General features: G+C 40.8%; 1 protein-coding gene across 2 annotated transcripts in view; it reads left to right on the top strand.

Annotated features, from left to right (window-relative positions):
• Pde1c (phosphodiesterase 1C) overlaps positions 1-20,162 on the top strand; it is a 446,197-nt gene extending 426,035 nt beyond the window's left edge. For both annotated transcript variants that reach the window (XM_038319212.1, XM_038319213.1), the window contains 2 exons: positions 946-1,014; positions 19,993-20,162. In XM_038319212.1, the coding sequence (XP_038175140.1) occupies positions 946-1,014; positions 19,993-20,162 (239 nt within the window). The remainder of the gene's footprint in view (positions 1-945; positions 1,015-19,992) is intronic.
• The last annotated feature ends 5,653 nt before the right edge of the window (positions 20,163-25,815 follow it).

Here is a 25,815-nt window from a genome sequence, read left to right on the forward strand (position 1 = left end):
AAACATTATATAATTCTCTTTTCACTTCTATCAACCCATTGAAGGGATTATCATATAGGTTGCTTTGGAATTTGGGCTTCCGTGTCTCTTTATACTCAATATGGATGACAAAATAAACTAACAAAAAATCTGAGCAAATAACATTTATAACTATATAATATATGTGCACATATACATATATGTGTGTAAATTTATATGTATGTGTATATGTGTAAGATGTACACATGTGAGAAATGTCTTCTTTTGCTGAACAATTCTGTCTCCTTTTGTTTTATCCTTTCAGTTGCTCTTTTTTTCCCCACATCATCCTGGAGGCTGCCTCTTCATTTCTTCACTATGCACTCAACTGTTTATATGAAGAAAGATAATCAAATCCCTTATGAGAGTTAGTCACCATCTTCTGGGTGCTCCAGAACCCCACTATTGTAGCCTAAGTGTTGACCCACAGTTTCTGAGTACATACTTTGCCTTGCCAGAACACTTGGATATAGTTGTTACTTTACTCCTTTCCAGGTGAAGATCTGAGACTCAGACAGATCCCATTCACAACTTAAGATCTGATAGCAGGGAAAGGATGTAGCTAAAACAGGTTCAAAACCCCAGATTCCTCAGTTCTGAATCCTAAACTTTCCATTTCCCAACTGGAAATTATTACCCTACATGCATATTATAACTACCTGGGGGCTTAAAAAATAGGCTCCAATTAGAACACTGAAATTGGAATCTGTGGAAACAACACATTTAGGAAGACTCCCTACTACTACTGAGGTGGTCTGCTCAAGGGCATTTGCATCCAGCAGACCAAGCTGCTACCCAGAGGTACGGAGTATAATTCCACAAAGGCATAATCTGAACTTCTGATTTCTCTGTGCCATAGAATACACACTTCCCTGTCCCAGCTGACCCACACTTATACTTTCCTTATCTTACCTGTCCTCTTTACAGGTACAAAGAAGCGTTCTCATGGCTCACCTGCTCCAAGCACTAGTTCCACAAGTCGCCTTACCTTGCCAGGTAGGTCTATTATCTCAATTACCACAGGCGACATGAAGCACTAGGGCTTCAAGAGTAGGGAACAGCAGCTGTAGCAGAGCCTCTGTCCAAGGCTACCTTATCAGGGAGCTTGGTGTCTGTTGTTTTTACTTGTAGTTTCTTCCAGATGTGGCCATATTGTTTCCAAGACAATCATATTTGCTTCCACTTAGCAATGGACAGAATGGAACTGTGCTCTTGGGAAGGCTATGAAGTATCCACTTCTGAGAGGCAGGTAGTACAAGAAAAATGAGTGGGCAAAGAGAGAGAGAGAGAGAGAGAGAGAGAGAGAGAGAGAGAGAGAGAGAGAGAGAGAGGATAGATAGATAGATAGATAGATAGATAGATAGATAGATAGATAGATAGATAGATAGATAGATAGATTGATAGATAGACTTGAATTCAAACTCCAGGCTTGTCATGTTAACTTTGCAACCTCAACTATGCTCCTTTATCTTGGATTAGAAATGCTGCCTCTAACCTTAGTACTGTCTGACACTGTGTCATAACTAATAGCAGACACAGTTAAGGTCTACTGTTGCAAATATGGAAATGTATATGACCTAGATCCCTTCTAGCATCTCCAGGGGAAATATTCATTCATGATGATCGTCTGTAGTTGCAAGGGAAGACAAGCACCTGCTAGTCTCCCTGAGTGAATGCATAACCTTACACTCCTATTCCAATTTTAATCATAGTGGAGCTTGTTTTGAGGAGGTGAAATTACAAAAGGTAAACATGGTCAGTGTAAACTCTTTTGGAAGGAATTTACTAATAGGAAAGACTACAGGGAGGAAAAATTCCATTTATTGCTAATGTTGCCCATTTACTAAGATCCCCTCTCCTTCTAGGTCTTACTACATAATTTTTCTTGAATTCAGTTTGTATCTTATATAGAATTTTGCTTTCTCTCTTTGAAATTTACTATTTTTTTATTTTTATTGAGTACTAATTTTTCTCTGCTCCCTTCCCTACCTTCAACCCTCTCCCAAGGTCCCCATGCTCCCAATTTACTCAGGAGTACTTATCTTTTTCTACTTCCCATGTAGATTAGATCTATGTATGTCTGTCTCTCTTAGGGTTCTCATTGTTATCTAGGTTCTCTAGGATTGAGATATAATCTTGAAATTTACTATTATCTTAAAGAGCTTTTCTACATGTTAGTAAATTAATATCTTGGTAATTTTTGCTAATATGGCTGTGATATGATTATGTAATGACAACTTTACACTGTACAGTTTGCATGTTATTGTAATCATGTTATGTTCTTGTTCATAAATTTTTGGAGTCTATGTATGGAGTGAGTGAGATTCCTGGGATAGAAATTCTTCATAAAGAATGTATAGATACATAGATTCTTTTCAAGATACACTTTAGTAATATTAATTTTTATTTGTTATTATACTTAATTTATTAATTGTGCACATTTTAGTATTTTTGTCAATGCTAAATAGTATGTCCCACGGTTTATCATTTTGATGAGAAAAATGACATTTCATCCATATTTTCTTTGCCTTTATCTTTTTACAAATACCTGTTTGCTAATACAAAATTAGCTTTAGGTTTCTGCTTTGGAGAATTACTAAATTTCATCTATTGTGAGAAGATATTGTCTTGTATTCTAATCTCTCTGAAATTAGGCTTTTTAAAAAATTATTATTCCATGGAGTTTCCATTGCAGTAAATTTCTACATTGCCTCACCCATTGCTCCCAATTCCAGTCATCTTTCCCAATACTTTCCCTCCACCCTGCCCTCCTCCTGCCCTGATCCAGTTTATTATCCATGGTGTGTAATAATTTAACTCACATTTTTTTCTTGCTTGTAGGTTCAATAGTACCTCACTTCACAATTAGTGATATTCTTAACAGAGGAAAGATAATCCACATTGACTTACTATTTCAGTTTATGTGCCATAGCTCCTTTTACAGGCCTGACCTCTAGATTCAGTCATTGTCTGCTAAGGAGCCTTGAATTTTCTTGCCTCTGTGACTTACTGAAACTCATTTCCCTTGGTGCATTTCTCTTTGCAGCTCTCTCCAAACCATCTAGTGAGAATTAATACTGCATTGTAATGGGTCTTTCTCTGTCCTGCCAATGAGCTCCCAAAGAATGATATGGAGACTTATTGATTATAGCATCTTGGCCTATAACTTAGGCTTGTTCCTTGCCAGCTCTTATATCTTAAATAAACCCATGTTATTTAAACTACATTCTACCTTTTTAATCTACATTCTATTTTTCTTTCATTCTATACTTCCAACTTTTTCTGCATCTCACTGGTATCTCCTCTGTGTGCCAGTTTCTCTCTTTGCCTAGAAGTCCTACCTAGTCTCTCTGCTTAGCTATTGGCTGTTTAGCTCCTTTTCAAACCAGTCACAGTGACACATCTTTACCCAGTATAATCAAATATCTGGCAATATCACATGGCCATGATTTGTTTTAATGTGCTTTTACCTGTTGGCAGGTGACATTTCCACAGCGAAGCTCATCTTACTCCTTTCTGATCCCAGGCTGCCAAGGTGATAGGTAGATGCCCATCTGTTTCCACAAGGCTTCTGTGAGTGAGGGAGTGAGCAGCCTCAGGATTAGTTTGTGATTGCTTAGAAATGAAGCATCCTCCGTGCTTAGAAGTCATCTTATCATGTGTCCACTGTGGTGCATTTCAGATTTTAGAGCATTAGGAGGAAGCTAACTTCATCCCAGCAACACCACGGGAAAATGATCATGTCTGCTCCTTGGAAAAGTTATCTCATTCTTGAGCCAGGAAAGACCTCAGATGTCATCATGGCTCTCAGTAAGAGTATGCAGCTCTGATGTGACCTGACCTGCTGTGCTGAACACCATGTTAGTTTGCTAGGGTAACATGGCCCATGAATCACCATGTTGGCAGCCTTGTCTTTCATCTGAGTTTGTCAGTCTAAACTTGTTCCAAGGTCTTAACTTCTAAGCTCTGACCATCTCCAAAGCTTATATGGAGTAAAGTAGGTACCTCCCAAAAGGCATGACACAATGCCTGGCTCTCTGTCTAGCATGTGCCTCCCCCTTGCTAATTACCGTCGTCAGCTCTTTCCAGACCCTTCCTGCCTCAGGAACTATACATGTTTTCTACTTCTGACTTAGATGGCTTTATGGCTACCTACTCAGATAGGACTGGTGTCTTCTCATGTTCCAATTTAAAGGAGCTTTTAATGGTATTATAACTGTGTTATCGAAAATCATTAATATCCAGTAAAAAGTAGCTTTAAGAACCATTGATTGGACAGTTAGTTGAAGATTTTAAGATTCAGTCATTAACACCATTGCCATGGATGGATTTAATTCATCATGATTACACCAATCAGCTGCAGGTCATTAAGTGAGGAAACTCCTTTTGTGAATCCTGGCCAGGATGACCTGAGATGCTCATTCCTTGATGGATAATCCTCTGCTCTAAACACATGCAGAGATAAACAAAATAGAAAAAATGAATTAAAGTCTTGAAAGAGAGTGTAAGAGACCAACACCCCTGGGAACGAGAAACCAAAGGGAATTACAGAAGGTACCTGATACCTCAGGACAGATGCTATGGGACAGCTATGCTTCACGACCCAAACAGACACTGGGATGCAGGCATTCAGAGAGGGACCTGATCAGAATACAGGACAGGGGCCAAGAAGGGTAAAATCCCTGCTGCTAGCCTTTGTTTGGAACACTAGCCAGAGCTACTGACTTGGAACTACGGAAATACAGCCATGTACCTTCTTAACAGACAAGGTCAGTACTGGAAGTGAATCTCCGATCCTCCCAATATGACTGTGGGCCTTTAGAACCAGGTATTGTCTTAAGCCATGCTCTGACAGAAATTTTTAAGGGATCAAATGGAAGTAAATACAAACTCTACACAGAGCTGCCACAGGGGCAGGACAAGTGGGAGGAAGCACAGGACACACAAATTCCAGAGATAACACAAGAGGTGACAGGTAAATTTGGCCTCATCAAAACAACAGACTGTTGGGTAGCCAACAAGACTACCAACTGTGTCAAAAGGCAAACGGAGAAAATATTGGCAAATGATATGTTTGATTAGGAGTTAATTTCTAGAATATATAATGAAACTTCAGTAACTCATTTTGGGAAATGTTTACAGTTTCTTAAAAAGTTAAACGTATCAAAGTGTCCTGGTACATGTTAGTTGGCACTTATGGGACAGAAAGTCGGGAGAGAGAGCAAGTGTTAGACAGCAGCCCAGACTCCACAGCAAGTTCCAGGCCAACTTAGGCTACATAGAGAAGCTTTGTCTTAAACCAAAACCAAAACAAAACAAGAGTTAAACCTTCTATGTAATCAAATGACCCAGGAATTTTAGATTCATAAGCAAGATAAATTAAAGCAAAATTTCATCGGATACCTTGCTCCCATGTGGTTACAGTGACATTTCCCATAGTAGTTCAAACGTGGAAACTACCTCCTTTCCAGTACCTGAGGGATAACCTAACAAAATGTCACAGCCATTCCAAATGAATGAAGTACTGGTGCAATCTGAATATTGGTGAGAACATTTTGCTCAGTAGAAGAAGCCAGATGCAATAAAGCCTTGTGACAATGATTCTGCCTGTACAGAATATTCAGAGAACCATGAGGTGGGTAGTGGTATCAGTGACTGAGGAGTAAAGAGCAAAGGGTGACTTTCCCAGGGCATGGGATTTTTTTTTTTATTTTGATGTGACTAAACTCTTAGAAATTAGCTAATGGCATTGATTGCATAACTGTGACTATACAAAGACCACAAGAGGCTTGTATCCAAAGGGTGGAGTCTATGGTAAACAATTTACCATCTGATAACAGATGAAAGCATGGAAGATAGAAGGACTGCACATGCTCAGAACAGACAGGCTGATAGGAAAGCAACATTCAGCAGCCCCGAATTATCATATCTGAAGGAAAAAGGAAAACTAAGAACAAACAAAACAACCCAAATGCATACTCATGCACTTTATAGGAGAGCTTCCAAAATGATCTTGAGGATGAGAAAATATCAAATCATCAGTTCTCAACCTGTGCGCCACTACCCCTTTAAGGGGATCGAATAACCCTTCCACAGGGATCACGTATCAGATATCCAGCTATCAGATACTTATGTTACAATTTCTAACTGTATCAAAATTACAGTCATGAAGGATCAACAAAATAGTTTTATGGTTACGAATCACCATAACATGAGAAACTGTATTAAAGGGTGGCAGTGTTAGGAAAGTTGAGAACCACTGTTTTAATTGCTATCAGGAGTTGGTTACGTTCCTGGAAGCTGCAAGTACCAACTGACAACTACCTGGCAGCAAATTGTTATTGGCTACCAATGATGCCAGAAGGCAATGGAAATAGGTCTTCTACATGCAAGGGGAAAAGAAACAAGCAGTAGAGGACAGCTGAAGCAAGTCAGCTGTTAGTAATGATTGAAAGAGAATAGCAACACCTTTAATCTTTACGCAGTGGCAATGGTGACAGCATGTGCTACTCTTACGCCATTGCTGAAAGGGTCACTATCAGGAAGAAGGAAAGAATGTATGGGGCATAGAAGCAAACGTAGTTCCCAAGTCAGTAAAAATGTTGATATTTGTATGTAAGTACAGAAATACTGTAGTAAGACAAGAAAAACAAACTAAACACGAAGCCATTGCAGTATGGAGTTGGGAGTGCTTATTTCTTTCTTTTCTTTGGGAAGAACTGGGTAATTTTGTGACTTCCTAACACAAAGGACCATCAGTAAAATAATTAAAATGTAACCTATAATGTTTTTATGAGCTGATTTTGGATCCTGCCCTACTTCTATGCGTTGGAGCCTAACCTACAATATAATAGTTGGAAGTTTTAGGCACAAGGGTATAAGCCACATGATTGGGCTTTGAAACTATCAAATGAGAATGTAACAAGGACCTGTAGTCCAAAGTTAAAGCAGAGGGAGGGCCTATACCCGGACCGAACAGCATGGAACTCAGACCGAAGAATTCAAGGTGTTTAACCATGAGGAGAAATTTCCAGTCTTGACAATGCATCCCAGCATTCACTGCGGCCCAATAGTCAAAGTGAGAACAGGCATCCAAGTGAAAAACTGAACAAGCAAGAAGTCAGTAGACAGAGAAAAGAAAGGAAATGGCCAAGAATGCAGAACGCAGCTACAACACAAGCTCAGAGAGAGTGTCAAAACAAGACCCCAAATGTATAGCAATCGTTAACCTTCTGCTTAAGTTGGCTTTTCAAGTGCAGAAACGATCTGATCGGATGGGAAAAACAAATCTGGCTCCATTCCACTTTTACATTTGCATGGTAGCACACATTAGCACTACATTATATATGTCAATAGAAGCTCCATCCAAATGCAAAGTTGGTTCATTGGAGACCATCTGTATAGAGCTCTATTGTGTAACTGTGCAACATGATATTTAATCAACTTTCAGTTGTAGTTAGTTATTTTCTATTCTTTTCTGTTTATAAACAGTTGTTCACATGATTTTGAGCTAGATAGCCAAGTTACTAAAAGATATGTAACATCTTGAACATTTATATGATTTTAAAACATGTAGAAATATTAAAATATTTTATGACTATAACTATGACACACACATGTACAGGAATAAATGAATTCTATGTGGTAGCTTTGGGGAGATAAAGGGAAGTAATGGAGAAGAAATACTAATTAAGTTCTACCCGTGTTCAATCTCCTGTGTTCATAACAGGTGTGTGGGTGAGGGTGGAGCCACAGGTTGATGCTGGGTGTCCTTCTCTGTAAAGTCCCACCTTCTTTTTTGAGATGGGATTTCTCACTGAACCTGGAACTTACAAATTAAGCTAGGATGGCGGGCCACCAAGCCCTGGGCATCCCCCTGGAAGCCGCCCTAGCATTAGGGTTAAAAGAATAAACTGCCTCTTCTAGCTTCTTATACTGATTCTAGTAGTCTGAACTCAGGTCCCGGGTTTGTGCCACCGGCACTTTACCCACTAAGCATTTTCCCTGCTCTCATTTAATCTCTTTAAAAATATTTAAAATGCTGATCTTATTCAGCTGTATGGAGAGGATAGGTACTTATTTTGATAGCATTTATAGTTTTCCATAGATTTAAAATACAATTTTACATAAAACTATGACTGTTTTACAAAACCGTGGTGTCTGTTGTCACTCATGTTGTTAATTTAACATGCGCTCTTCGACCTTTGACATTTTTCCTTCCTACCCTGTGGGGATGGTTGGGATATGAGGAGCTGAGTCTTTTAGAAGGTCTGGAGGTTACTTGTCAGAAGCCTGCAATGATTGTTTCATTAAAGGACTGCACAGTTTCTGAAGGCTCATCCTTCAGCTTCAGCACAAGAAAACCACGTGGGGTCCTGATCCTCGGGAGCCCTTGCACATCTAAGCCAGAGTGGCTCTTCCATGGGAGAGACTAGCACATGCAGACATGTTTTTCCTAGTGCCTACTTCATTTGTTGCCCAATGGAATTTTTGAACTTCATGGAGTTCAGGGGTGAAGGGCATCCACCCTGATGGAGAACTGGGGAACTGTTGGCTCTTGCTGGAAGAACAGCTCAGAGTTTTACCATCACGACCAGCCTTAACAGTTATCCATCCAAAGCAGTCACCTCTGAGCAGCTTCCCAGGGTGCCTCCGGAAGCAGTCTTAGAGGAAAGGTACAGTACCTAGCTGTCGCTGATGCAGATATAGCTGACTGCCCCTTGCACACAATGCGGCATGCACAGTAGTCTCGCAGTAGATATGGCTCCGCTTCTCAATTCTGCTGCCTGCTGTAGAGAGAGTTTCTGTGCCAAATGCTATCCAGCTCCCAATAACATTATTGTATGTCTTGTTGCAGGAGACTACGGGTAAAACATCCATCCAGAAATGTCCTTGGAAGAGACCTGACCATCTTCAAGGTCTGAAGACATTATGGAAATCTTATATTTCTTTTCCTAAACAAAATCTACGTGTATTGTAAGTTATTGAATATTTAACTTCAACTGGTGGCTTTTGGTTTCCCTAATACAGCTTTTTAAAAAAAAAAAAAAACAAAACAAAAAAAAAACAGGTACTTTTTATATGTATTTTAAACTTGCAGACATCGGGGACAATGCTAAGTTAATAACATGGATTAAACCCTGACAATTCTCTGAGGATATTAGTAGTAACATCTTCTTTAACAGATCAGGACACCTGAATAGTTTGCCCAAAGTCATCATTGGCAAGTATCAAGCCTGTTCTCATTCCTGAGGGATTTGTTGCTGGCAAAGGCTGCAGGTAATCATCCATTTTCCCTCCTGTGACTTTAAGGCCCAAAGCTCTGGAGTAAAGGATTCTATCCCAAATGACTGTTGATTCTGCTGCAGACTTGCACCCTAAGTTCCCTGTGAGGGTTGTCAGTTGTCACTCACTTACTGTGGATGGAGTCAAGGCTTCCTTCTATGCCTTGCTATGGTACTCAGAGCTGTATAACTGAAGAATTTCCCTTCACGGGCCTCTGAAATGGTTTAGCATGTACAAAGTGCGTGCAGGTAACTGACTAGCCTTACATTTTTTAACCTAAATAATCAGGTAGGAAGAAATCTGCATATTGATGAGAAGAATTGAGTGAAAGGATTTGCACGGCTTTATCTGTCACAGTGTGTGGCATGGACTTTGTGTGCCAGGACTTACAAAGGGAGAACAAAAAAAAATGAAACTAAAAATGATCTTGAGGGAGGGTTTCTTACCTTAAAAAACAGTAGCACCAGGTATTAGAAGGTAGCTGTTGTCTGAATAGGGAAAGAGTTGTTTTCCAGCCTTATACAGTGGTTCTGTCCTCTTCACAAGTTTGTCAAGGAAGGGCATCTTATTTAGGGTCTGTATTGCTTGTGGAGAGACACATGACCATGGCAACTCTTATAAAAGAAAATATTTATTTGAGGGGTGAGCTTACAGTTTCAGAAGTTTAGTCCATTATTATCATGGCAGAGAACATGGCAGTGTGCAGCAGGGCAGCATGCAGACAGACATGGTATTGGAGAAGGAGCTGCTACATGTTAATGTGTAGGCAACAGGAAGTAGACTGTGACACTGGGAGCAGCTTGAACATAGGAGACCTCAATGCCCATCCCCACAGTGACACATTTCCTCCAACAAGGCCACACCTACTCCAACAGGACCACACCTCCTAATAATGCCACTCCCTTTGGGAGGCCATTTTCTTTCATACCCCCCACAGGGGCTTGAGAATCTGCCTCAGTGCCTTTCATGCAATAGCAAAACCTGAAGACAGAAGCCATAATTGCAGCACCTGTATAGATACAGGTTTGCTGCCTCCCTATACTTGAAGTTTGTGAGGGAATGAACTCATCAACATCCTTCTTAAGCAACCATAGGGAGTAACTCTAGGTATGAAGGCATTGCGGAAGTAAGGGAGAAATATTGGCTTCTGACAATGCTGACAACTTTGCCAGCTGGTGTACATCGAAGAGAGTCATTTATTTTTTAAAGAGAACATTCATTAAGGTTACAGAGTGTGATGCACAGAAGCTCATTCACTCTTTTAAACATTTCTCAGCACCAGCTGTTATCAATACCATGTTACATCAGGAGATACAAATGTGTGCACACATTATCTGTGCCCCAGGAAGCAGGCACACAGGACTAAAGTAGCTATGGAATGAAGAAGTATTGAAAAAGAAAGCCAGAGCATCCACTTCAGAATGGCTTCCACAGAGAGTGACGCATATATAACTGTGCCCTAGCATAAGGAATGCAGAGTCTCGGGAATCATAACTGGCCCTGTCATTTTCACAATCTCCCCATCCTCTACTAATTACATCCAGATTAAAAATCAGGGACAAAGCTCCGGCTTCTCATTGGTTCTCTGAGCTATTCTTCCCACCAGGATCTCAAGAACTCTTTGTGTTCTTCAATACGTCCTAGTCAGAGTCACTGAGTGGACCACCATCTCCTTACTTGCTTAGTTCAAAATGTGGGCGAGGTATTTTGCTTTGCTTAGAATACCACTTAGTTTCAAGGTGGTTCCTCCAGGAAACTAAGGGGTGTGTTCTCTGCTGAATACAAATAAATATACTACAGAATCTCTTTAGTGTGTGGTGAGATTATGCAGGTGTAAATCATGTATAGGGAATATGATGAAATTTCAGTGGTGTTATAAGAAAATCAAGAGAGCAGACTGTGGGAAAGCATCCTGGCCCTCCGTGCTCAGCTATCACGTAATAATATCATGTCACCAACACCTATCACACACCCACTGCCAAGCACTTCCGGTTTGTTCTCCCATGCACAGCATCCTAAAGTTTTCACACAGCCGTGCAAGGAAATTACCCCTTTTCCCACATCAGAGAATGGATGAAAAGAAACAAAGCTCTGAGTGGAGGTGACCCTGGAGTCTCAGAGGTAGTAGTAATTATCCCAGCTCTGTGTGCCTGCAAGCCTGTGGTTCTCCCAGAATGCCACCCACTGCTTCCAAGAGGAGAACTTCCATGGGGCTTTTTCTGCCATAGATCTTAGCACAGAGTCTATGTTGTGAAAGTGCTCATGAACAGGGACAAGTATAGGTCTGCCTGCATGAACCAGACTCAGCAATGCATTCCAAAGATCTCTCTAACCCTAAATATTGGCCTACATCACTGCCCAATGGGAATTCATTCCCAAGAATATGTCATTAAGTGATTTCACTGTGTGAGCATCAGTGTACTTATATACATACTTACATAAGTCTCTATGGTGTAGCATTGGGACTGTAGAGCATATTCAATTCTATATGCAGTCCATTTATTAGCTAAAGCATTATTATATGGTGCATGACAGTATTATAGGTGACTTTTTTTCTTTCAAAGAAAAAATAATAATGAGATGAACTACGTCAGTCTGTGGTTGACTTTGGCTTAACATGACGATTGCTAGTTAGCTTCTTAGATTGCAAGCCTTCCTTTTCCACCTCATAGAGCTATTTGGTCTTTCTGAGGAGAAGAAAAGGGGACTATAGACCATGTGGACTTCTAGTTTTCTTCAGGGAGTCTTTGGAGAGCTGGAATCTTTTAAAATGCAGAGAATTGGGTTAGTCATTCCAGCATTTAATATGAAACATACCTTTGAGAGTTTAAAGAAAGAGTGTCACTTTGGATGACACTGCATGTAATATGTGTGGATTGAGAGTAATTTTCTGGTTGGGTTAATATTGTAAAATCCTATTTCTACAAAAAGTCAGGGGCCCTTTCTGTCTGGCTTCAAGCTAATGCTTTCACATCTTGGGATACATGTGAATTTCCAAATAGGGAAAGGATACTGCTCCTGCATATTCCTGGGATTAATAGACCTGCCAGACAATTGCAGGTCTTCATGGCAGACAAAGGAGAGAAACTTGGTCCCAAGCTTGCCTAGCATGAAGGCAAGGGAGAGAAACCTACTGAGAATGAGCACTCCCATGCATCAGTGCTGGCTGTTTTCAGATGTGTGTTTCTCCTCATTCTTATTAGTAACTTCTGAAGTGAGTGCTAATCTATCTCCATTACTGAGATGAGAATGCAAAGCCAAGCAGTGATGTCACATGAGGGCATCACCAAAGCTGAATCAGAGATGAGAGCAAGAAAAGAGATATCTTGACGGAGGTAGCCATTATAGGGTTAGCAGAAACCTGGTTCTAGAGAAATTTCCAGGAATCCACAAGACTGACTCCAGGTAAAACCTTAAATGAAGTAGTTTTAACTTGGCATTTTAAGCCTGTTATGGCACTTATTAGAGCTAAATTTGGGGCCAAGATAATTTTCTGGGTACCAGGAAGGATCTAAAGTCTGTTGGGATGTGAATCCACGCTCCAGACTTTCTTCATCATAGTTGTGATATAACTCCATTAAGCCTCAGTTTCTACACTTGGGAAAGGAATGTCACTGGTACTTACTTATAGGCAGGTGTGAGCTGTGGCATGGATTTAGCTAATTCACTGTAAATTCTCGGCATGGTAGCTAACACAGGTAGTAGGCGTTATATGTAGGTTTTCATGCTCACGTCTGAACTCAATTCAACAGCGCTGTCAGTTTGTTGTGTCAGCAAATTGAAATCTGTTTTCTGGAGGAGAAAATATTAGCAGAAGAGAGTAGAAAGAAGTGGGGAGGAGAGGAAAAATAGAGGATGGTAGCAGAAGAGAGGCATTACTTGTGAGGGAGAAATTGTGGTACTTATGCGAATAATGAGGGCTCAATAAAGTGAGTGTTGAAGCTCCTGAAAGAGCATTGCTTTATGAAAATCAAAGATTATATATAACTGCAAAATAAAGGATGATGGCTAAAGATGTGTCGTTTTTGTCTTAAGTTTGTCTTTCTCTTTTAAGTGTGTTTAAAAGTGACCCCCAAGTTAACGTTGTGTGCAGGCACATGCCTTGGTCAAAATCTTCATCAGCCGATATGATCATTTTCTGCAAGTCATTTGCACTGAGTGTGCTGACCGAGCCCACGGGTAGTGGGATTGTTTTCCCTATTTGTTTCTTCTTTATCCAGAGAGGGAGGCTGTAGTCTTGGGTTCAGCAGCAGGGAAGGTGTAACTATTGAAAAGAGGAGGGTCAGGCCCCTTCTAAGATCCCAGAAACATTCAAAGGTGAATAAAAACCCCTTCAGGAGGACAACCAGCACCCTAGAAGAACAGTCCACCACAAACTCAAGATGGTGCCCTGGTGCCTACTCTGCTGTCATGCCCTGTCATCAAAATCTTGACATCTGTATAGGAGAAAGGCAAGAAGTACATATAAACAGTACTGGGCTCAGCTCCCCACTTTCCCATATTGAGTAAAGGTGACAGCAGACGTGCACAAGTCTTTCATAGCTCAGTGGGGAGCCCATCTTTATCAGTAGGCGCAGGCTATTTGTAGGGACTCCAGTGGCAAGCAGAGTTTTTGTTCTGACAATCAGAATTCCAGCAAATGGTAAATGTTCCTTCATGCTGAGAAGTGGGGAATTCAATAATACTTTGGCTGAGTTCATGCTGAGCTGCAAAAATAGGATGAATATGGAGAGGGACTGTGACTCAAAAGACATAAATCAGTGAGCCCAAGCCTCTGCTTTTGTTCCCGAGCTCTCAGTCCTCAATTCTCTATCCTCCAGGGTCAGAGGAATGTTTCTTATACTTGTTCTACATGCCTTGGGAATGGGAACGGTGGTGGTGGCTATGATACTTATTTACCCTAAACCATAGAATTGCATTCTGAGGGCTTAAAAATGTCCATTCTAACTATGAGAGGGGATTTTATTATCATCTCACTGGGTGAAGATAAAACAGTTTGGGCCTGGGTATTAAGAAGTCTGAACCAGTCATCTTGGCAGTAACCTGCCAAGGCACCCAACAACAACCTAGTCATAAGATATTTCTACCTAGAATTTACACTGCCTGCAAGATGTGCTGGGGTAAAGTTGGTGCAGAACTTGTGGGAATGGCCAGCAAATGACTGGTCCAACTTGAGACCCATGGGGGAACCCATGCCTGACACTACCTAAAGGGCCAGGAACCAGAGGCTGGATAGCCTAGGGATCTATGATAGAATCTAACACATCTGGTGGGGGGTGGGGGACATCAATGAGATGATTCTTAGTGATATTCTGCTATACTCATAGATTGGTGCCTAGCTTACTTGTCATCAGAGAGGCTTCATCTAGAAGCTGGTGGAAACAGATACAAACACACAGCCAAACATTAGGCAGAGCTTGGAGAATCCTGAAGAAGAGGTGGGGGAAGGGTTGTAGGCATCAGATGGGTCAAAGACATCATGAGAAACTCCACAGGATCAACTAACCTGGGCTCCCAGGGGCTTCCAGAGACTAAGCCAAGGATCAAGAACCTGTGTGTGTCTGACCTAGGTCCTCTGCATATATGTTAGGGCTTGGCATTCTGTAGGACACCTAATGTGGGGTTGGAGGCTGTTTCTGACTCTAGGGACACTTTTCCCTCCTACTGGGTTGCCTTGTCCAGCCTTGATATGAGGAAAGGTGCATAGTCTTATTTCAACATGATACGTACGCTGTGTTTGCTTGGCATTTCTGGGAGGGGTTGCCTGTTTTGAAGGGAAACTAAGGAGGAGTGGATCTAGGGGAGAGGGAGAGATGGGTGAGACTAGGACACTGTGAGGAGAGGAGGGAGGGAAAGCTATGGTTGAGATGTAATATATGAGAGAAGACTAAAGAAAAAGAAAAAAGAAAGAAAGAAAGAGGCTGTGCAGGAGCAGAAGCTTTTACTCAGGATGCTTCCTGTGAGTCTCAGAGCTCTGGCGAACCCAGCATAACTGCCCAAAGGGCAGGGATTTCTGTTCTTTTCAGTTACACCAACAACACACAACATATTTTCCAAGAAACCAGTTGGTAAATATTAATCTTAGACTTCAAAAGTTTGCTGAGCAAGACTTTCTGGGGGTCAAGTGGGAAAACCCCGGGGGACATTGGTTTATTGAATTTTCTCTTAGGTGTGTTTTTGTTGAGCTGATATATAGGAAAAATGTTTAGTTGTGTTTCTTTTCTAAAATTACACCACCGAAAGCTAATTATTTAGAAATATTGGAAAATGACATCAGTTAATCAAAACAGAGGTTACACAGACATAATCACTGACATGAACTAATGTTTATTTTTTAGATTATCCTATGCACATGGTAATATGTTTTGTAATGGTAAGATTAGGTTAGGGACTGGAGAGTTATCTAGATGTTAAGAGGACTGGCTGCTCTTCCCAAGGACCTAGGTTCAAGTCCCAACACTCACATGATAGCTCACAACTGTCTGTAATGTAGTTCCAGGAAACCTGATGACCTCTTCTGAGCTCCAAGGGCACAAGACAGACATGTGATACACAAACATACATACAGGCAAATCACTCATAAAACATGTAATAATTTTTAAATTAGCTTAGATTCAAAGTTATTTTTCAAAATACTATCAATGAGTTTTTATTTTTGCTAACACTTCTCCCATCTTTCCAAGATGTCACTGTAGTGTGTCTTATAAAATAAAATGAGAATTTATTTAAAAGTACTTCTATTTATTTATTTATTTACTCTGTGTGTGTGTGTGTGTGTGTGTGTGTGTGTGTGTATATGCCATGCCACATGTATGGAGGTCAAACAACAGCTTGTAGAATTCAGCTTCTTTCTACACTGTGTAGGTTGCAGGGATCAAATTCATGTCCTAGGCTTGGTAACTTAGCTATCTCACTGGCCTGAAAATATAACAATTCAATGTATCCTATTTGATGGTAATTTGTATCTTTGGTTTTTGTTTCTTTCTTTGTTTATTTTTCGAGACAGGGTTTCTCTGTGGAACAACCATAGCTATCTTGGAACTAGCTCTTGTAGACCAGGCTGGCCTTGAACTCGCAGAGATTTGCTGCCTCTGCCTCCTAAGTGCTGGGATTAAAGAAAGGTGTGTGCCGCCACCGCCTGACTTGGTAATTTTATCTTGCTGTGTGTGTCATATATAATATATGTGGTGGGGAGAGAGACACCATGCAGAGATTTGTGGAGGTCAGAGATTGTTTTTGAGGTAGGGTCTTTCACCAAACCTATAATTTTCCATTTCTTCTAGACTGAATGGCCAGGAGGACCGTTGGATTGGCATGTCTCTGCCTGCGAGCACTGAAACTGTAAACATGTGTGTTACCATGCCAGGGTTCTCTATGGACGCTAGGGATGTGAACTCCATCCCAGTAGTTGGAGGACTTCGGTCACTAAGCCACCTGCCCAGCTCTGCATGTAACCTCTGTGCTTCCTCACGGTTGTCAGGCATTTGCTCACTGTTGAAAGGTATTTGCTGAGAGGGTGTTTCAGAGAACTACTTTTGGAGTTTAACAGATGTGTCCCTCAGCTTTGAGTCCTTCTGGCTCACTTAGGTGCTCTCTCCCTTTGCTCTGTAGGAGACAGTGAAGACACCTGCAGTGAGAGAGAGCTGGTACCTGCGCAAGTGGCTAGCACCAACTCTGCTCCTCCACATTTTTCACCTAACTACCATATCTTCTTTGTTCTTCCTGACAACACAAGTTTTCCCTCTTTGTTCATTAACTGAACAGATTTTCAGGACAACCAAGGAGACAAGGGAGACAAGAGGAGAGGGGAAGAAAGAAGGCAGCCAGTCCTTTACCTTTTCCTCCTCACAGAACTGCAGGTTAGATGATACACTCGTCTTCATCTATGCTCATTCCCATCTCCCTGCTTGTCACTTGCTGTCCCTTTATCCTCTGTTCTAGGATCCCTCAGGGTGACACATCAGATGACATCATCTGCCTCCCTAAGCTTCCTGTGGCTCTGTAATCCTGCGGGCTTCTCTGCTTTAATAGGCAGTAATTGTGTGGCTGTCCACCAGTTGGGATTGTCCGCTGTTTGCTTGCTTTTAGAATGGGGCTAAATAATTTCTGCTTCAATCACAAGATATTAACTCCCATCACATAAAACCAAGGATGTGCCAGTGTGCCACTCAGTATGCTCCTCTGCTCTCCTGGTTGAAATCGTCATGGTCATGTTTCTTCTCTGTGACCACTCTTTGGTTTCTTCTTAGGCCATAGAAAGGATGTCACCATGTCCAGTTCACAGTAACAAACTCGTCCCCCTCCTTAAGGGTTGTGGATCTATAGAAATTGTTTGGTAATATGCCTAGTAGATTTATCTCTTTTCTCGCAGATTTTTGTGTAACCCATTATTATGTGTCTGTATTTTATACTTTGGGTTGTGGTTGACTTTCATTTAGAGCCGTTTGGAGCTCCTTTGTCTGTCATTTTCTTTCTCTCTTCGGCTTTTTTCGTGCTTTTGAATTTTATGTTTCTATAATGGTCCCCAAGTCCACCTTGTGCACAATATGTCTAGTGCTAGTATAAGTTATTTGTAGAGGAAGTACCGGATTCCCTTATTGGAAAAATAAAAATTTCAGGTGGGTTCTCTGCTGCTGTAACTTCAAAACCTGGAAGTTTTTCTAGGTCTGATAAAGAAATGCTTGTCATGTCCTGTAAGTGCTTCTATCTATTAACACCTTTATATTACACCAACATCTTTATTAAGGCAATGAATTTATAATGCTGTCAGCAAGTCTAATCAGTTACCTGTGGATCAATCATTCTAGTCTCCTCCTTTTGCTTAGCTGCTAACATCGTGTGGATAGTTTTCATCATCTGTTCTTCTTATGTCTTCCATTTCAGAGAAGTGTAGAGTGTACTGGAATTGGTAATCTGCTCCTGTATGAGAAGCAACTGTATCCACTAGAATACAGAGCTTGTGTGTAACTCCCCTGGCCTCTCTGCTCCTCTAGAGCCTGTTGATAGTGTGAAGTTACTTGATGGCCCTCTTGCCTCTCATCCCCTACAGGCTCATGATTACGTACATCAGCAATTCAGTCAGATTGTTCTGCACTGCATTCTGGGATGCCCATAATGCCCTCAATTGCCTTTTAAAATTGCATAGATTAGGGATCTCTCCCCTAAGGATACATGAGTTTTGACAAATAGCATCAGAACCCTCCAGTTTCCCATCAGATGACTTCACTGCCCTGGAATTTCCACTGCTCACCTGTTTAATCCACTCTCCTCACTTTAATTCTGTCCCTGTCAGTGACCTTTTAGTTGTCTTCATAGTTTGGGAGGGGTTTGTTTATTTATTTGTTTTCCTTCAAGCTTATCTTGTGAGCAAAATCCTGTGGTGCAGCTGCCTTTGCAGACTGACTTCATCCACTTAGCGATGTGTACTTAAGATGATCCTCATCGTCATCTTCATATGGTGTGATCGCTCATCTATTTTTATCAATTAAAATACATATATATATATATGCCTATTACTATTTCTTTATCCATTAACCCATTAAAGGTCATCTTGGCTTTTTGACGGTTGACGTGAGTAAACCTAGGAGTATAATTATTGTCTTCTATGGTAAAGACTGTGTCCAGCTTTATGAAATTGCTAATCTAGCTTTCAAAGAAGCTATACCATTTTTTCTATTCCCATCAGCAGGAAGGAACACTAAAAGGCTGTTGGGCTTTGGCTTTACACACAATGTGCTAGAACACTGTTCTTTCATTTGTGACTCTTCAATGTTGACATTTTGTCCTGTGCTCCTTGGATAGATGTATCTTCTCTAGTAAGGAGTCCATTCAGATTGATCTGCCCATTTTGGCATTGGGTTACTTCCTTCTATTGAATTTTAAGGGTTCTTTGTGCATTTTGGATATTAGACCTTTATCGGTATTTTGCAAGTATTTTTTCAGCAATATGCTTTTAATTAGTACTTTGGGAGTAAGTGCCACTTTTCTAACCCCCAAAGCTTGCACACAATGCTAAATGTTGTTAGCAATAGATGTATCTCTGCCCACCATGGTCACTTTGCCTCCACATGTGATCCCAGCATACTGAAACCCTTCCTTATTTTCAGCCACTCATTACCAAGTGAACTTCATGCACTGGGCCACCACTGCCCATCTCTAGCAGTTTCTTGTCCGTATTGATTCCAAATCAATGGCCAAGTTGATATTGTGATTACTTGTTGGGAGCAGTGAGTCCCCAGATCCTGAATTTCTTGTAATCCCCTGATCTGAGTGCCTACAGCTGTTCTGAGCACAAGACCTTCGGGAGTTCCTGAAGGCGGGAGAGTGGTTTCTGGTGGCTGAGGTGTGGCTATCTCTATATAATCTGCCCCTGAACACAATAAAGGGAGCATTCTTAAGGAATTCAAGGATGACCCGTGTCGCTGTCTGTTTGTCTGAGTGTCTGTGTATTATAACCTCCAGCCCCTTGCCCGAAGCTAACTGGGTAAAAGCACATTGAATGCAGACACGGGGGCGTGGTGCCTGGCACTTACTCAATTATCAGAAATCCAATCCAGTGTGTGTGCGTGTTTTTATTTGTTTTGGCTTGGAGGAGACATATAAGCCAAGAGGAAGGCGGCCACGATGTGTGTGCCATGTCAAGTCTCTTTGAAGCTAATGCTTGTCTGTCTTCCTTCCCATGATCTCCAGTCATCAAGCCTCCTTTGCGTCACTTCAAACGCCCCGCTTATGCATCTAGCTCCTATGCGCCTTCAGTTCCAAAGAAAACGGATGACCATCCTGCAAGGTACAAGATGCTGGATCAGCGGATCAAAATGAAAAAGATCCAGAACATCTCTCATCACTGGAACAAAAAATAGGGCAAGCACAAGAAGAGAGAGAGTGAAGAAGGGCCTGCCTGTCTGCCTCTCAGCACTGTGGGACACACCTGGGAAGTCATGCAGCTGGCGCGACTGTGGCTGACTCTGCTTGAGGTTCCCTTGGTCATGTTCTTATACATACAACAGGCACTGGATCCGGGGGTCAATCCAGACTCCAACAAGAAACTAGTAAATGGTAGATTTGATTTTATTATACAAGTCTTTAAAAGACTTGAGTTGCAACCAAATTAAAATGATATATCTTGCTCTGAAAATAAAATTCTTCCCACTGCTATGTTTTTTAATCCCCAGGAGATGACTTGCCTCTATGCAAACACTAGCTCAATAGCTATCAGGGGTAATAAATGTACTTATTTCTAAAGATAACCTTTCCAATTAAAATTATGTTGTGAAATTAAAATATAATTACATCATTTTTCCTTTTGTTTCCCTCTTTCCATACCCACATGTACACATGCCCTTGCTCTCCCCCAGAATCATGGCCTCTTGCTTTAATTGTTGATATTATATATATATCATAAATTATATATATGCAATTATATATTTATATTTATAAACATATAAATACAATCTGTCCAGTCCCTATGTTACTGCATCTATATGTTTCCAGAACAGACTGTTTGGTACTGTGCTCTTCCCTGAGATAAACAAACTTTCCCCAGTCTCAGCATTCCTTATTGACTTATAGTTATTTGTCTGTGGTTGCAGCCTTGGGGGATTTCCCTGTTCCATGTTAACATGTCTGTTAGTGTTGTCCAATTATAAATGCACTGATTTAAATTTAAAATACTTAGTCAAAATCCAAGCAGATGTGTGACGTTCAAAGGAAACACAGTCGAAACAAATGCACAAAATCAGAGAAAAGATGGGCGATGGATTGCTTTCTCATGAAGTTTTCAGAATTCAGGTTTTACAAAGTAGATCGAAGGAAGTGTGTGTGTGTGTGTGTGTGTGTGTGTGAGAGAGAGAGAGAGAGAGAGAGAGAGAGAGAGAGAGAGAGAGAGAGAGAGAGATTTCTGATCACATCTCATTCCTAGCAGCTTCTATGTACTTTATAGGATCTGTGAGTTTTCTAGACATGCATTTGACTCAATTCCTCTAAATCCTTCCCTTCTATCAGTGTAGTCAATGATCGATGAAGTGCCTGCGGCTTAAACTTTCCAGGCTCCAGATCTACTATTACGGGAAACAGTGCTGTGGAACTGAGGCAGGAAGCTGTAAAATGATGAACCTAGTTCTAATTCCTCATTTCCAACTTTGTCTCCCTAAGTCTAAAGATACCTTTAAATTAAATTTTAGTTCATCTAGCTCACAGCCTGCCTACCAAAAAGTGCCAGGGGCTCCCACTTTTTCTCCCTGTTGGTGAGACAGACATCTTTCTAACTCACGTCTTGTTGGGTGGCTTAGTAATAGCCATTGTTAGCTTTTCTGTAACTTTAACAATTTTTGTTTTGAGACCAAAATCATAGAAATGAATTCACAGGATGTCTCACAGCCAGAAGTAGCTTTTGATCCCTTCAGAGAGACCAGGGTAGGGGAGGCATCTGAGAATTTGGATTTGATGCATGACATGTTTACAATTCTTTTCTGCCTGAGACTTGCCCAGGTCCTTAGACTTGCGGTGTGATGCTGTAAGCCTCGGTTTGTTTAACTCACTCTTCCTTTATGAAGGACATGTATCATACTGTAGGTTTGTCATGCCCTGTAATAATAGGTACAGAGAAGTGTTAGTCTAGAACACTCCATGCAGGACAGACTGTCTAGGAAAGCAAGGAGCCTTCTATGGTAGCCAGGTTTAATTGCAGAGGGTATAGTTCAATTCCATAAACCATAATTACCTAAGAAACAAGCTCCAGAGTCTAGTGAGCACTGTGCTGTTGGGCTGCTCATACCTAATGTAGATTATTCTGGTAATTGTTATACAAGTGAGAAATCAATGACTTTTGGTTAAGCAAGACAATCGCAATTCTTAGTTCCCTGCCCAGTATTTGGGCAAGAAAATCTATCTGCTGGCTGGTAGTGTACCTTCTTCTGGATTAGGTTAAGGCACAAGTAATGCCTGCCTGTTGCTATGCAGGAGCTTTAAAGCCGAATGTGCAGAGCTGTTTGACACATTGACAAGGTTGGGGAACACTCCTTCCCTGTCTCTCAAAACTTACGGCTTTGGGTTTAGGGCTTCAGTAGGGCTGTTCTTTCTTTCATAGTTGTTTTGGAAATTAAGGATGTTTGTTCCTTCTGTATTTTATTCTCTTAATATATGTTTTGTCTTTTCAACCTTTGCTAGAACTTTAGTTCCACCAATGTACACATGTAGAGAGTCTGCACTGTTTGTTAATGCCTACCATATTTTTGAACGCAGAAATGAAGGTTATATTCTTACAGCAAATAAAAAAAGATGCTTTGAATAAACTTTCTCACTTGAGTCATCTTTTTCTTCCTAGAGTTCTGATGAAAATGTCCCCCAACTCCAGTTTGGCAATATTCAGAATTGCTTCTTTTGTTAGGATGAATACAGCAACTCACCCTTTTCCATTTATGAATTTATGTATGTTGATAATTGCATGTTTTAATAATCTTATCAGTCATGCATGTTAACTCAGTAAGTTAATTTGCTAACCTTAGTAACCTGTGATGGGAGCTACTCAGTGGGTAAACATTCTTCTTATGAACTCACGTGACATTCCAGGGTAGCCTAACCGGTGATTAAGAACGGGGACTTTACAGTTAGAAGAACAGATTATTAAATCCTGGATCTGACAGATGTATTCTGTACTGAGTTACATAATCTTTCTCAACTTTTGTTTCATTTACTATGAAGTGAGGATATAATGTGACCTCACCCAGGATAATGTGGGGTGGGCCAGAGAGAATAAGCTGCAGTTATTAGCTGTTGTTTCTTGTGGAGAGAGGAGACCCAGCCTGAGAAAGAAATTGGACCTTCAGTTAAAGAACAGCATCCCTCACTGGTTCTCTCCATGACTTAGGTGATAATCTTCCATTGCAGGGTGTTGCAAGAGGAGCAGGCTGCATCCCGCCACCTGGCTAGCTTAACCCCTGAAATAACAACACAGAAATTGTATTAATTAAATTACTGCCTGGCCCATTATATCTAGCTTCTTCTTGGTTAACTCTCAAATCTTGATCTAACCCATTTCTATTAATCTGTGTTCACCATGAGGTCATGGCTTACCGGGAAAGCTTCAGCATGTCTGACCTGGAGGCTCCATGGCAGCTCTCCATCTGACTCTGCCTTCTTCCTCCCAGAATTCAATCTGTTCTCCCCGCCTATCTAAGTGCTGCCCTATCAAAAGGCCAAGGCAGTTTCTTTAATAACCAATGAAATCAACACAAATACAGAAGGACCTCTTACACCAGCGGGGATTTGCTGCCCATGTGGCTATTTGCACATCATCCTGCATTCAAGGCCCTAGCATATTCCTCTGTATGGTAGAAACACAATATCCCCACCCCAATATTCCCTTGTTATGTGTTATTTGAGAGTTCTTGCTCCTCCAACGACTATGGTTGTTTGTTCCTATCGTGTCCTACTTCCCCTGACATCCCTGACCACCTCCCTGCATCTTGTCTTCTACAGTAGCATCCTTCGCTTTATTCAATCCCAGCATGATTGCTTTGCTCCTCCCCATACACGTCTGCAGCACAGAACTTGTCCTGGAGGAGCAGCATGATTTAGACATCATTAAGGACAGCCTCCCTTTGTGCAAGATGTCTTACTGACTGTGACTCTTTTAGGGACAGATTTGTCTTTGTCTTTTGGGGTTTGTATTGTCAACTTCCTCTTCAAATGCTTAGCCTGAAATTCTCGTGAATGTGTAGAATGACCCATTTTTCATCCATCACAAGACACAAGTTTTGGGTATTTTCCAAGCATACTAGCATACCCTAGAAAATGATTGACATAATTCTATGTCTCATTTCTGCAAGAACAAAGAATTCAGAGAATCTTCACAATGGTAGTTTTCCCTTCACTATGACCCAATTTTTAGGTAAGACCAGTCCTTGTAATAAGAGAGCAGAATCGCTACCCCTTCTCTCTTCTGTTTCCGGTCTTTGACCAGCAAAAACTACAGGAGTTCTAGTTGTTTATATTCCCTTTAGTTATCATACCAATATACACAAGGACAGGTCATGGCCATCACTCACAAGTACCCAGAGAACACTGATCTTCGTTCTTCCTCCCATAACTGCCTACATCCTGTCATGAACATGCACGGCCACTGAGTGTTCCAACATTCTCATGGCTGTGGTTTTCTGTTTCTCCATGGGATAAGATATGGTTGGCTTAATTTTGAGCCTAGAATTTCCATCCACAGCCCTATTCCTAAGACAAATGGAAGGTCACTTAGTCTTCTGCAAGGGTGCAACTTGTTTCCCATTGAATGCCAGCTTCACTTGATCAATTAACTTTGATCTGTTTCTAATGAATAGATCCAACTGAGCCAATACTTTGATGTATAGGAAATCTGTTGAAAGCCAGAAGGAAAAATATTCTAGAACTGGAGTTTGGGAATGCATGAAAGAGTGAACTATGCTTCTATGCATTGTGTTGGTCACATACCCCAGTGACCCCACTAGCTAAAGCAAGAGGAAGCCCTTTTGTGCCACAGATAAAGAAGAATTGTGGGGTAAGTATTGTTTTCAAGACTGAAAGAAAAGATTTATAAGTATGAAATATACTTTATTCTAATAAAAGGATATTAAAAACTGCTTTGGAGTGATGGCAAAGGATGGTAACTATGGTATCCTGTTCTGACCTCCACACACACATACACCCACACACATACGATTCTTCTTCATGTTGTCTCTTTACAAACGTCAGACCTGCTTGCCCATGCCATGAATCTCCTAAAGTTCAGCCATACTCAAATCATTAAGGCACAGAATTCAGGATGAATTTTTCCCTAAAACACTAGATTTCTAGTTTCTTTCATTCTTTTATTTAGATTGTTCCCTTTATTGAAACTAAACTGTACAATTGGCATTCTGTATATGTGAGTTCTACTTTCATGAATTCAACCAGCTATAGGGTGAAAACATTCAAGAAAAAATAAGCCTATTTGAAATATGTGCATATCTCCTTTGCTTAATTTTATTCTCTACACAATACAATATAATGACCATTTAGATATATACATTCTGTTAGATACTTTAAATGATGTAGAGATGATTTATATTATATGGGAGGGTTGTCTATACTGCATGTAAATGCTGTATCATTTTCTATGGAGTTTTCTCACTCACAGACTTGCTATCTGCAGCGTCATGGAAGCAGTGCTTTGTGGACAGAGAGTGGGAAGTCTCGTGATTGTGCAAATATTACTCTTCATAAATCTGGCCTGGCTCTTTATACAGCATTGTTCACTGAGTGCATTTTACTCATTCTCCCATCAGTTAACCCGAATTAATGACTCTTCTCTCAATGTCCCCAACACAGTCCATGTGGGGAATCATTCTCTGTTGGTTCTGTCTTCCCACCCTAGATAGATGACTCTACAGCATCTTTATCGTCTCCAGCATCTTGCGGGTGTTATATTTCTTTCTTCTTTAAGTGAGTCTTTGTCATTGAGTCATTCTCCCCATCTGCTGCTAAAACATCCTTGCATTTAATTTT

The sequence above is a fragment of the Arvicola amphibius genome, chromosome 2 (assembly GCF_903992535.2).
Source record: "Arvicola amphibius chromosome 2, mArvAmp1.2, whole genome shotgun sequence".
Classification (NCBI taxonomy): domain Eukaryota; kingdom Metazoa; phylum Chordata; class Mammalia; order Rodentia; family Cricetidae; genus Arvicola; species Arvicola amphibius.